Source organism: Xenopus laevis, chromosome 3L, assembly GCF_017654675.1.
Source record: "Xenopus laevis strain J_2021 chromosome 3L, Xenopus_laevis_v10.1, whole genome shotgun sequence".
Taxonomy (NCBI): domain Eukaryota; kingdom Metazoa; phylum Chordata; class Amphibia; order Anura; family Pipidae; genus Xenopus; species Xenopus laevis.
In genome coordinates this window covers 22,360,460-22,373,347 of record NC_054375.1, presented here as the reverse complement: position 1 = coordinate 22,373,347, position 12,888 = coordinate 22,360,460, and the positions used below count along the sequence as shown (strand labels likewise).

The 12,888-nt window shown below is 37.1% G+C and overlaps 3 protein-coding genes across 4 annotated transcripts; 1 reads left to right on the top strand and 2 right to left on the bottom strand.

Annotated features, from left to right (window-relative positions):
* Positions 1 to 7,150: 7,150 nt before the first annotated feature.
* Positions 7,151 to 8,915, bottom strand: LOC121401417. 2 transcript variants are annotated; one of them, XM_041586036.1, is made up of 3 exons: positions 8,194 to 8,915; positions 7,740 to 7,994; positions 7,151 to 7,649 (listed from the first exon to the last, which is right to left on the bottom strand). In XM_041586036.1, the coding sequence occupies exons 1-3, from the start codon at positions 8,753 to 8,755 to the stop codon at positions 7,417 to 7,419; spliced, it is 1,050 nt and encodes a 349-aa protein (XP_041441970.1). In that variant the 5' UTR covers positions 8,756 to 8,915; the 3' UTR covers positions 7,151 to 7,416. The 2 variants fall into 2 exon arrangements, with proteins under 2 accessions (XP_041441970.1, XP_041441969.1); XM_041586035.1 differs by having other exon boundaries at positions 7,151 to 7,994.
* Positions 8,916 to 9,016: 101 nt separating this feature from the next.
* On the top strand, positions 9,017 to 10,934 carry LOC121401418. The gene is made up of 2 exons (XM_041586037.1): positions 9,017 to 9,484; positions 10,437 to 10,934. The coding sequence occupies exons 1-2, from the start codon at positions 9,017 to 9,019 to the stop codon at positions 10,890 to 10,892; spliced, it is 924 nt and encodes a 307-aa protein (XP_041441971.1). The 3' UTR covers positions 10,893 to 10,934.
* LOC121401416 (protein ANTAGONIST OF LIKE HETEROCHROMATIN PROTEIN 1-like) lies at positions 9,514 to 12,258 on the bottom strand. Its single transcript, XM_041586034.1, has 2 exons — positions 11,095 to 12,258; positions 9,514 to 10,392 (listed from the first exon to the last, which is right to left on the bottom strand). Exons 1-2 carry the CDS (start codon positions 11,533 to 11,535, stop codon positions 9,592 to 9,594), a joined length of 1,242 nt encoding a protein of 413 aa, XP_041441968.1. The 5' UTR covers positions 11,536 to 12,258; the 3' UTR covers positions 9,514 to 9,591.
* Positions 12,259 to 12,888: the final 630 nt, after the last annotated feature.

Sequence of the window (12,888 nt, the reverse complement as noted above, 5' to 3'; positions counted from 1 at the left end):
AGCAAACACAGCAGTTTTATCAATGCAGGGCAACACTGCATTATATTTGTATTACTTTAAAACACTTTCTTGATGTTACTGTTCCTTTAAGAGAGGTAATTTATTATTAATTAAATTGAGGGATGTTCCTGAGTGTTTATATATTTCACCATGTAGAAGCCTTCCTCCAACACTGAAGGCCCAGCTGAGAAAGGGAGTCCCAAAGCAGTGGTGCTGAACTATCCATCAAATGGTGTAAGAATACGTTTCATGTATCAGGTTAACATACAATATTTCTCATAAAAACTAAACTATAAATGTTTTCTCAGGCTTTATAGCTCATATAATTTCTGGTGCATGTTAAGAAACAAGCACAGCCTCTGCTATTCTTATGTCCAAATGGGAGTTGGCGTTATTTCTAGTATGGAAAGTTCCATTAATGGCCTAGTTCAACGGGCCATTCCCTTGGGAGGTGCAGTGGGACCTTGGCTGCAACCTGACTCAGTTATTTTGACCACTAAATCTTGGAGAACTTGGAGCGAATGGAAAATAATTATAAATATTATATAAATATTTTTTCCATTAGGCAAATCCATTGGAGATATACAAAATGAAGGAATAGTGGCCCTTTGTGGACATAATCCTTCTGTAACAGGGTTGCTTAATCAATTAATAATGACCACACTTATTTTTAAATATTGCTTGAGTGATCGATATTTAAGTCCAAATATCTTTCATGATTGAGATGATCTATCTATGTTCTAGACTGCATTCACTTGGCGCTTTTTAACTCTTAACCCTAAAAAGCTAGAAGGTAAATGGGTTGCACAGGAAAATAACTGGGTTTTGGCTCAAAGGGACGCCTAATTCCATATAGAAGGATACACAATGATCCTTAGAATCTTTAGGAAACAGTTGTCATGGTGATTCTCTGTGCTATAAAACATGGCCTGTATTTTGTAGGCAAAATCTGAGCCCTAAATGGAAAAATACTGAAAAAAAATTAAGCTGAATGCCACATGATGCACCGCTGAGAAGCAAAGCACAGCTGATGTTGAAAAGGCTTAACTCTTTAAATATCACTTGCCTTGAGGACCTTCGGACTAATAATCCATTCCTTACCACAAACATTTAGGTAATAAAACAGAACAGTGAAGAATTGGGGGCTGTACCCCTGAATATTATTGATATGCATCAAACACACTGAATACTCATATATACATACGGATTCCTCTATGCAACAAAGTATTTCGATGTGCATTTCAATAAGGGAAGCACAACTACACGTACATACATTTACTAACATTAGATTTCCTTATGTTTTTTAACATGTGCCTTCATTGATACTTCTACTAATTTTATGCATGTCAACATTACTAAAATAAAGATTATCTGAAATGCAATCACACAGAGAAATGTTAATGGTTGTTACCCTATTGCTGTTGAAGCCCACATTTGTGATGTGTTTAGAAGCTTCCATACAGTCACAAAGTTCTGTAGCACACACGTGAGTGTACTTTAGCTGTGTGAATTATAGTTTGTGGCCAGGACTATCTCTGCTTATATTGTGCCACTGACCCACTTGTACCAGGGCAACTCCCAGTTCCTTGGATGCTCCTCTTTGCATCAAAAGATCCAGATCACAGAAAAGTCTCTTGCAGCAAATAACAGGTTTATTAACATTGAACAGTTCAAATGAAGAAATGTACAGGCATGGTGATGTAATTCAACATAATTGTAGCAGAATCCCTGCCAGAGGTGAAATAAGCAAGGTATCCCTGTACTAGTGGTTCACACACCACGGGGGTTATAACCCCACTATTCCTCCTCGTTGGAGTGGAAGCTGCTCACTATCTTCACTGAGCCTTCCTCTTGATACTTCTATTAATTACTACTAGTGGTTCACACACCACGGGGTTATAACCCCACTATTCCTCCTTGTTGGAGTGGAAGCTGCTCACTATCTTCATTGAGCCTTCCTCTTGCTCCTAGAGTAACTATAACAAAACTTACTATCACTAAATAACTGTTTCTAAATCTTGACCAACACTGTAATCCAGGGCCTGTAGCACCTCCCAGTTAGGAGAGGTCCCAGCAAAGACCTTGAGTACATGGGGCTATACCCCTTTATACTTTTAAATGCTGCAATCTACTGGGCAACAAGAATCTAGATAAAATAACAGTGGACCCAGGAAGGGAGACATAGCTGCTTGTGCAGATCAATGGACCACTTTAGGTGTCTAAAATGCAAACTGCCTGAGAAATGTCTAACCCACAGGGTCCCTACAGTTCAGATAAAAAAATATTGCAAAAAAAATAAAGCAGGATTTGCTGTTCCTGCATATGCCCATAGGCTGCCTTTTACTGATATGCATAGTGAGACCTCCAATCAGGATTTAATCATATCTTAGAAGTCAGAAAATTTTTCCAGTGTTCCTGATAATTTCACAAGTATTAATATTAATCACGCAGAAATAGATTTATGAGACTTATCTATTAAGGAGGCAATGAAGACAGGCTGCTGCACTCCTTTGGCTTGGATTGGCGTGCTACTAAAATAGTGGATTAAATGAACATTGGAATAGTAGCTTGCACATTACCATTTGAAAATACAATTGAACCCCCATTTTACTTTTTTCAGGGAAACCAGAAAAAACAAGTAAAATCCAGGGAAATTTTAAATCAGGGAAATGTATTAAAGCAACTTATTCTTCAAGTCCTCAAAAGATATAATCGTAGAGGTCAGTTTGAAATTCAAGTAAGGTTTTTTTTTTTGCCTTCTTCTGAATCATCTAACCTCTAGGGAGGTTTTATATGGAATTAAAACGTCGAATTTGATGGATTTGTGTCTTTTTTCAACCCAACTCACTATGTTTTACTATGTTACAATTTATACTGTGTTAATGACAAGGGTTAAGCCATGCAGCATTAATGTTCAGTTGGGGGGATGTGCAAGACTCTCTGACAATCAGATGTACAACCTAAAGCAATATGTGAGTGATTTGTGCATGACTGCATAAAGATTGGACAGAACCATGGCAAAATATGCATCTGGTTAGTATTTTAAACCTCTTAATTTCACGAAAAATAACATTCACAGAGAACAAACAGCCATTTTTAAGAACATCAGAACAACATTTTGGTGGAAAACCCAGGAAAAAAGTACGTCAAATCAGAGGAAAACATCCATTAAAACACATTATTTATTGTTGGAATCATATAGATATGGTTTAAAATCGGGTAAAACTTAACATCAGGGAATGAAAAATTATGTTTCACTGTAATTGAAAGAGATATAAGGGTTGATTCATTAACTGGAAGGCAGGGTACAAAATGGATATATAACGCACACTGTTTGTACTGACCACCCGGCATTACACCCTTTGACACAGGTCCAAACCAACAGCTGCCCCATGAATACAGCACCACAGGCTTTGAAATACCCTGTATTTATAAGGGGGGGGTGGAGGAGTCACATAGGCATCCTCCCTTCTGCCTTCTGGTTCCCTGTTTTTGGTACCTGGGTGAGAACCAGCAAAAGCATTTGCAGTGTCGATATTTCTGCACAACTTGCATTATTCCTGTATATCTCTTCCAGCAATACTCTCACTATCAGTGATTTATCCCCTTGTGTAACATTAATTTGATGATTGAATATTTTTCACTATTGTTACAGCATACTCAAGCGATAACATCAGGCTGGGTGTAACAATGTAAAGCATCAGGGCAGTATTCATAAAGAAATGATGCTCAGTAAAATGTATATAAACCCCCCAGGGCAGTGGCACACTTAATTCAAGAGGGTTTTTTCATTAAGTAAGCTTCTGCTTGAAGTAAAGGTTTGAGTAAGATCTATCCCCATGCGCAAAGCAAGGTTCATATGGAAATAATCTGTTATGGAAGTGGAAAAGTCCAACTGGTCTGCACAGAGCTAAACTCAATTTAATTCATATGGGTTGACCTGGAAAGGTGGCTGTGAGCCAGGCTTGATCCCCAACATCACTAATGCTCTTATTTTTTTTTTCCATATAAAAAATGATTTCATACAAATATTAAATAAATATGGTTTGTGAATGAGATGTGTCCTCATTTCTCATGTCTGTGCATAGAGTAATATTATGACAGCAAGATGATTGATGTTGTTCTGGTAATGATGATTGTTTTTTAGAGATTCCTGTTAACTTTTTCATTACTTTGAGGTACTGGGCTACAATTGAAATTGAGAGGGTGTATACTGAATGTTTGGTGATAAAAGACACACGTACATCAAGTTCAACCTTTGAACTCTATTTTAACCTGCCTAACTGCCAGTTGATCCAGAGGAAGGCAAAAAAACCCATCTGAAGCCTCCCCAATTTGCCTCAGAGGGGGAAAAATTCCTTCCTGACTCCAAAATGGCAATTGGACTAGTCCCTGGATAAAAGAGTAAAGGAGTAATTATTGACAGGGCAGGGGCCTATGTGCTCATTTTGGGAGCACTTGCCCTCACCTCTGCTTGATGTGCTCTACACTGAGAACTGGATGAAAAAAACAGAGCTCAGTACAGAGCGCAGCTGCTGAATGCGTCCTGATGCTCAAGGTAGGGGCCTTTTTTTTTGCAATTTGCACACTGCGTTTATCTATGCAAATTAATCTTTAGGAGAATATCTATACTATGAGTTGTAAAGCATAAACATAGAAAATATCTATGATTCTATCTTCTGCATATTGCATTTTCTCTTAAAGGAGTGGTTTACCTTTAAGTTAACTTTTAGTACATTATAGAATGACCAATTCTAAGCAACTTTTCAATTGGGATTTATTTTTTATAGCTTTTTAATTGCTTGCCTTCTTCTTCTGACTCCAGATAGGGGTCACTGGCCCCATATAAAAAATAAATGCTCAGTAAAGCTCCACATTTTTTGTGATTGCTGCATTTTATTACTACTCCTCTTTCTGTTCTGGCCCTCTCCTATTCATATTCCAGTCTCTAATTCATTGTATGGTTGCTAGGGTTATTTGAACACTAGCAACCAGATTACTGAAATTGCAAATTGGTGAGCTGATGACTAAAAAGCAAAATAACTAATAAAAAAGTGAAAAACCAATTACAAATTATCTCAGAATATCACTCTCAATATCATATTAAAAGTTAATGCAAAGGTTAACAACTCCTTTAAATGAGAAAGGGGCATCTGTAGCTGGATTCTGAATTTACAGTTAGGAAAATAATCAAGGGCGTCTTGGTAGAACACCAAGACAAATCTCTGCCTGTTTCTGGGTTGCCCTTTAACGCAAAAGCAGATAAATCAAGCCCATAAAGAATATATTCTTCTGATTACAGTGCCAGAAAGTCTTCTGACAAAAGGTCTGTTCTTTTCCCACAGGAGCTAAGACTGATTGATCGACTCTAATGATTGTGTTATCAACACTGGAAAGATGAGAACTAAGGTGGGATTATTACAAACTGTTATTTACAAGTAATCACTCATGTACTAACTATTAAAATGATGGTGCTTGCAGTATATCAATAATGGATTGTAACCTGTATTCTGCAGTAATGTTTGCTTGTAACAGAGTAATATATTTCTTCATAAAATGATAGCTCTTGAGCCTCTCTACTACTACAAAAAGGGTTTTCTATAAAGGAATTAATACCAAGATTGAAGTATAGCAGTTCCTTTCTCTTTCAATGGCATGTGACTGGTGTTGCTCAACCACAGGATATTCATTTTACTGAAAAACTTACTCCAATTAATTATTATAGAAGATTTTGGAAGAACTGATGTTTTCAGCCTTCATTCTTTATCCAAAGGGCTGAAATCTCTGAGATATCTTCATGAATATCAAGATCAACTACAGTACTTCTTGTAATGGGTCTTCTTAATGATCTTTTTCTGCCAAGAAATGATATACAGTATATTTGTTTACTTGGCAGTCAATGAATGCAAGTAAATAGGAAAGGACATAAAAAAGCTTATACATATTTATACTTATAATCAGACCTGCCTTGTTGCTAAAAAAAAAGCTGCATCTCAGTGTTTGCTAGCAAATAATGTAAATCTGCTGAACTTTTGTTCTGCTTAAAGCTGGCCATAGACGCAACGATTCTTCTTTGGTGAACTACCGATTTCAGTGCAGTCCGACCAATCCGTCAAATTATCGTGCGGTTAGTGGGATTCGAACGATCGTACATCTTACGATTTTTCGGCCGACATCGGTTGGGGAATTGATCAGGCAGGGTAAAAAATTTTCGTCGTCTAACGATGAAAATTGCCCATTGATGGGACAGACAGATTGCTGTCGTTTACAATTTGTAAACTGCGCATGTGTGGGGAGGTGCTTGTGTGACACTGGCAACGAACGATCGTTCTTATTACATTCATAAAACACAAAAAAGCAAATAGTACACAAAGTAAAAATATTTTTTTTAATGTTTTTTTTTGCATGTTCAATAATAACAAGAACAGTCATATATATGTATGCAGTAAGCATTCAAAAGAACACATTGACATTGGAACAATCATGTCCATAGCACATTATATAACATAATATATATGTGCCTCTTTTGTTAACACATAGGATGTTAATATATATATATGCACACACTGAGGATAGGTGAGTGCTTGGAGATAAAATTGAAAAAAAGGACAATCTTGTCCATAGCACATTATTGAGCATTATATATATAGGCCTCTTTGTTAACATATAGGATTTTATATATATATATATATATATATATATATATATATATATATATATATATATATATACACACATATATACACAGCGGAGAGGTGAGTGCTGCTTCACAAAAGAATACTTGGAGATAAAATTGAAAAAAAAGGACAATCTTGTCCATAGCACATTATTAACATGCTATATTATGTTATCGAAAGAGGCATATAAAGAAGAAAGACTTGGAGATAAAATTGGAAAAAAAGAAAAAAGGACAATCTTGTCCATAGCACATTATTGAACATCCTATATTATGTTATCAAAAGAGGCATATAAAGAAGAAAGACTTGGAGATAAAATTGGAAAAAAAGAAAAAAGGACAATCTTGTCCATAGCACATTATTGAGCATTATATATATAGGCCTCGATTTTATATATATATATATATATATATATATATATATATATATATATATATATATATATATATATACAGAGGAGAGGTGAGTGCTGCTTCACAAAAGAATACTTGGAGATAAAATTGAAAAAAAAAGGACAATCTTGTCCATAGCACATTATTGAACATCCTATATTATGTTATCAAAAGAGGCATATAAAGAAGAAAGACTTGGAGATAAAATTGGAAAAAAAGAAAAAAGGACAATCTTGTCCATAGCACATTATTGAACATCTTGGAGATAAAAATGAAAAATGAACAAACTGGCCCATAGGACACAACATCCTTTCCTTAAGGTAAAAAGAAGAAATTTTTATGGATAATTATTTTTTTAGAGCTGCAACTTTACTTTGTATTGCCTCCACCATCTCTAAAATGGCACCTAAACCTTGCTTCAAATTAGTAATGGCAGCTTTGCATGTTTCAATTCTGTCAAGGATGTCGTGCACATTTTCTTCACCGACTTTATTGTCTGCTGCTGCATCCAGAAATAGCTGCTCTGTTGCTGGTACTGTCTGCTGCTGGGTGGGGCCATATAGCAGGTCAGCATGCTCCTCTGTGGGTAAAACAACATAAAATACAATTTTGAGTGCAAACTTGTAAATGTGTACAAGGTTAATGTACAAATAAAAGTAGAGATACATACCTGTACTTGTGACCGGGTAAACTGGACTATTTGGAGGCACAGAAAGCATTTGTTCATTTGCAGGACAAACAGGTACATTTTCACACGGATTTTCCTCTGCATCTAGCTCTATGTCCGACAGATCCACTACTGCTGTCTCTTTAATTGTGTCTTCATCATCAACAGCGATATTGTTATTAGCCTCTGGTATCATTTTCTTTGATGCTTGAGATCTCATTTTAAGTTGTGCAGTTTTCAAAACCCGTCGTTTGTCCTCTGCAATTAAATGGATGTGGATTTTTATAGATAATAGACTTATTAATAGATTTACTACATATACATACCCCATGCATAAAAATGTTCTTGAATATATATATATATATACACACATATAACAGCATTTATATGTATAGACACACACCTACAGATACAAAAAGTACACACAAACTATAATAGCACCTAAATAACGACTTACTTTTTTTTATGATCTTTCTTATTGCTGTCAGCTGCTCCTTCTCTCGTAATTTCAGGTCTGACCATCTTTTCCTCAACTGATCTTTGGATCGTGTGATGCCATATCTTCTCTGCAGACCTTCTATAACTTTCTCCAAAATGGCGTTCTTTCTTGTATTAGGTCTTGTGTAATGTGCCAGCCTGCAGTCATAGTCTTGCCTGTCAAAAGCAGCCACCATGTAGGTCATTTCAGTTTTGCTCATAGGTGTTGCCTTCCTTCTGTCTCTCTCCTCTTCCATCATTGCCTGCTGTACCTGCTCTTCTGTCTGAACGTAATGGAATCCGACCTGAAGTGGGAGGAGCCTATAGTTACCGTGGTATACAAACGAACGTTCGCGCGTTTGTTGCGCATTTCTTTTGTGTGCTGGCTGGTTCTCTTCGGTCGTCGACGTAGTTTTTCCAGTTGTACAAACGAACGTTCGCGCGTTTGTTGCGCATTTCTTTTGTGTGCTGGCTGGTTCTCTTCGGTCGTCGACGTAGTTTTTCCAGTTGTACAAACGAACGTTCGCGCGCTTGTTGCGCATTTCTTTTGTGTGCTGGCTGGTTCTCTTCGGTCGTCGACGTCGTTTTTCCAGTTGTACAAACGAACGTTCGCGCGCTTGTTGCGCATTTCTTTTGTGTGCTGGCTGGGTCTCTTCGTTCGACGACGTATTTTTTCGTTAACACAAGAAACATCTGGTAAGTTTAGCACGAATGTTCTTTTGTAACGAACGTTTTAACCTCCCATTATTATTAGTTAACAAACATACTGTTTTCTTGTCTTGCAGACTGTGTGTTTGGACAATATGCCAAGTGACAAATTTCTGAAACCTGACTTTCTTCGTGAATTTATTGAATTGTACCAAACATTACCCTCTTTATGGAAAGTTAAGTCAGATGACTACTCCAACAGGAACAAAAGAGAAAAGGCATATGAACAACTTGTCACACTTTGCCGAACTGTCTGCCCAACTGCAGATGTACCTTTTGTCAAAAGCAAAATTTCTAACTTAAGAACAGTTTTCAGAAAAGAACTAAACAAAGTGCAGGCCTCAAAAAAATCTGGAGCCTCGGCAGATGATATATATGTCCCCAAACTGTGGTACTTTGATCTACTTTTGTTTACAGTAGATCAAGAAGTAGCACGGTATTCAAATTCAAATTTATCTTCAGTTGAAAACCACAATGAAACATATGTGGATGTTGAAGCACCAGCAACACAAACAACTGAGTCAACTGAGAGTACAGAGACCAGTACAGAGACCCAGTCTCAGGTAAAGACACACACACAAACAATTCATTCATAAATGCTCATTTATTATGTTTTATACATTTTTTATATATTATGGTTGTTGTGCCATAGTTCTTTTGTAGTATCAATTCAGATCATTGCATCTTGCCAATCCACTGCACCTTGTCCATTAAAATAATCTACATAGTTTTCCCTGTTTGTTTTAGCATCCACATTAGCATTACGTGTACCACCAGCTTGTAGTTGCAGCATTGCATTTGGGTCTGATCGCCAGTCCCCATAAACAAGAGAGCAATACTCAATGTCTTCTCTGTCCACCATGTTATTTGGCATATAAACATTTCCATTGGTACGCCGTAGGAAATTATGTAGAACACAGCATGTTAAAACCACAAGATCTACCTTGGCGGGTGAGAGAGTAATGGCTGTATGGAAGACTCTAAATCGATTAGCAAGAATTCCAAATGCATTTTCTACAACACGTCTTGCCCGTGATAGTCTGTAATTAAATATTCTCCTTTGCTTTGTCAGTGTTTTGACCGGGAATGGCTTTAGAATATGTTCCTGCAGTGCAAAGGCCTCATCTGCAACAAATACAAAGTTTAGACCTTCTGTAGTTTCATTATTTGTAGGTAGTTGTACTTCTTTGTTCTTTAGCTTCTGATAGAAGACAGTCTGTTCTATGGCTCCTCCATCTGATACTCTTCCATTTTTCCCAACATCCACCATTATAAATTCATATTTGGCATTTACTATTGCCATTAACACAATACTAAAGTATCCTTTATAATTATAATAGTAGGATCCTGAGTTGGCAGGAGGTTGTATTCGAACATGTTTTCCATCAATGGCCCCTCCACAGTTTGGGAAATTCCAATAGTCTTCAAACTGCTTTGCTATGGCTTTCCATTCTTCAGCACTTTCTGGAAACTGAAAAACACATGTAAAACCATTGTTAAATTATTTTTTTTTAGACAAGTGTCAACACCAGTTCTTTGGATTCTACACAACAGGCAAGCACTACAGAAGTTTCACACACACCCAACCGACCCAACCTTGGCGAAAAGGGGAAAAAAAGGAAAAGACTACAAACTGATGACAACACACAGAAATTAATAACTGATGCTGCTTCTCTTTTATCCAAAAGAACAGATGAACATGATGCATTTGCATTTACTGTTGCCTCTAAACTGAGGCGTATGGAAGAAGAACAGCGCTTGTTTGCTGAAAACATGATCACGCAAGTGCTACAGAAAGGCCTGATGAAAAAACTATCAGACTATACCACAATTAATGACCATAACCCGACATCAATACAATACCCACAACCATCCTGGTACTCCCCTGCTCACAGTTTTTACCCACCAGTGGCAAACTCCTCACAATACCCACCGACACCACATGAAAGCACACAGTACGAAAATTTGTAACTACTACTTATTTACACAACCAAACACTGTTTTGCACTTTTATTATTATTATTATTATTGGTATCTGTTTTTATATACTTATAGTTTTTTGTTATTTTAATGGTTCATATTGTTATTTATGTGTTCACATTGCAGTGCACTTGTAGTACAAAGTATTTTAAATAAACTGTTTAAAATAACGTTTTTTTAATTAATTAATTACCTTTAGATATTCCGCTTTCATTGCCTCAATAATTGCATTACATGTTTCCGGAATGATTCGGCCTAGACTTTGTGCAGAAATGCCGGTTGAAAACTTAAGATCCTCCAATGTTCTCCCAGTTGCCAGATAACGTAGTGTTGCTATGAGTCTCTGTTCTGGCGAGATGGCCTGCCTCATACACGTATTTTGTTTGGTAATGGCTGGTCGAATTGCTTCAAATAGGTGTTCAAAATTTGAGTCAGACATCCGTAGGTAATTTCTGAAATCATCTGGATTATTTTCTTTCAGTTCTTTCAGAAGTCCCATATGAGAAAATTTATGGCGGTGTAATAACCACTGTTTGCTCCAAATTGATCTTTTCCTCTTCTTCTTCTGCTTTATGGAGGTTAGTAGCAGTATAGCTAGTGCAGCCCTCCTGCTATCATCCATAAATATGCTCATCGTCACGAACGATCGGTGAAAGAGATCCGAATGGACTCAGCGCGTCGAATGAATGTAACACAAAGGAACGTTCGTGGAAAAGCAGTTTAACGAAAGCATACACGTCATATCCTCTTCCGGTTTGGGCTGTTGCGGGACGATATCGCACGTCATATCCTCTTCCGGTTTTGGGCTGTCGCGGGACGATATCGCTGAAAATGATCGTTTTCGCTGATGGACAGATCGTATCTATAAACGATCGTTTAACCAATATCGTCGGTCGTACGATTACAAAAAATCTTATATAGATCTGCAGGTCTATGGGGACCTTATTCTTGCAAGTTTGTTTCATTTATCTCAGGAACATCTTAGGTGGTTTCTTAAACCAATGAAAACATTTCTCTGCTGTTCAAAACCCAGATCCTAATGAATAGGAAAAGATCTAATTTTACATGTGATTATTAAGAGGCATTCAACACTCTTTGTTAGGAGGAAACATTGAAGTAACACTATAAGAGACATTTATGAACACAAGTGCAGTGTGCCAAGTGCAATTATAGAAGCAATTTGTCATTGTTTTACCCAGAATGTAGCATTTCCATAATTCCATAGGTTAAGCCTATTTTAATTGCACCCGATTGCACTTGCATTTTGACCTCAACTAAACACAATTGTGTTAAATTGTATAATTTTTGATGCTGTACAAAGCACTGTACAACAAAACAATAAATTAGTAGTAACAAACAAGGGGTCATTGGAATAAAAAGTAACAATAAGTGCATTATTAGAATACAATTCACCTAAATATAAAATATAATTACAATGCAGATTAAGTGCTCAGTGTCAAGGAAACAAAAGGCTAGAGGACCCTACCCCGTAGGGCTTACAGTCTAAATGGGAGGGTAACATACAGACACAATTCAGAGGGGTATTAAGGTGCTGTGGGTTAAAGTTTGTTACACTGTTATATAAGTGCCAGTTCCCAGTTCAGGTGTTATCCAGGTGCTCCCAGAGGTAGTCTTTGAGTTTTGTTTTAAAAACATTGAAGGAGGATTCTCTCCTGAGAGATTCAGGAATGACATTCCAAATATAAGGAGTCCCAAGAGAGAAGGGTTTGATACGGGAAACAGCAGTAGTAGTGGGGGGTACAACCAAGCGGTTGCTCTGAGAGGAGCGGAGGTTTCGGGCAGGAACATATAGAGAGACAAGAGATGAGATGTAGTTAGGTGCAGAGGAATGAAGGGCTTTAAAGGTTATGAGGAGGAGTTTATAAGTTATTCTTTGTTTTATAGGAAGCCATGATAAGGACTTCAGCAGCGGAGGGGCCTGTACCCTTTTGGATGAGAGGAGGATAATTCTGGCAGCAGTGTTTAA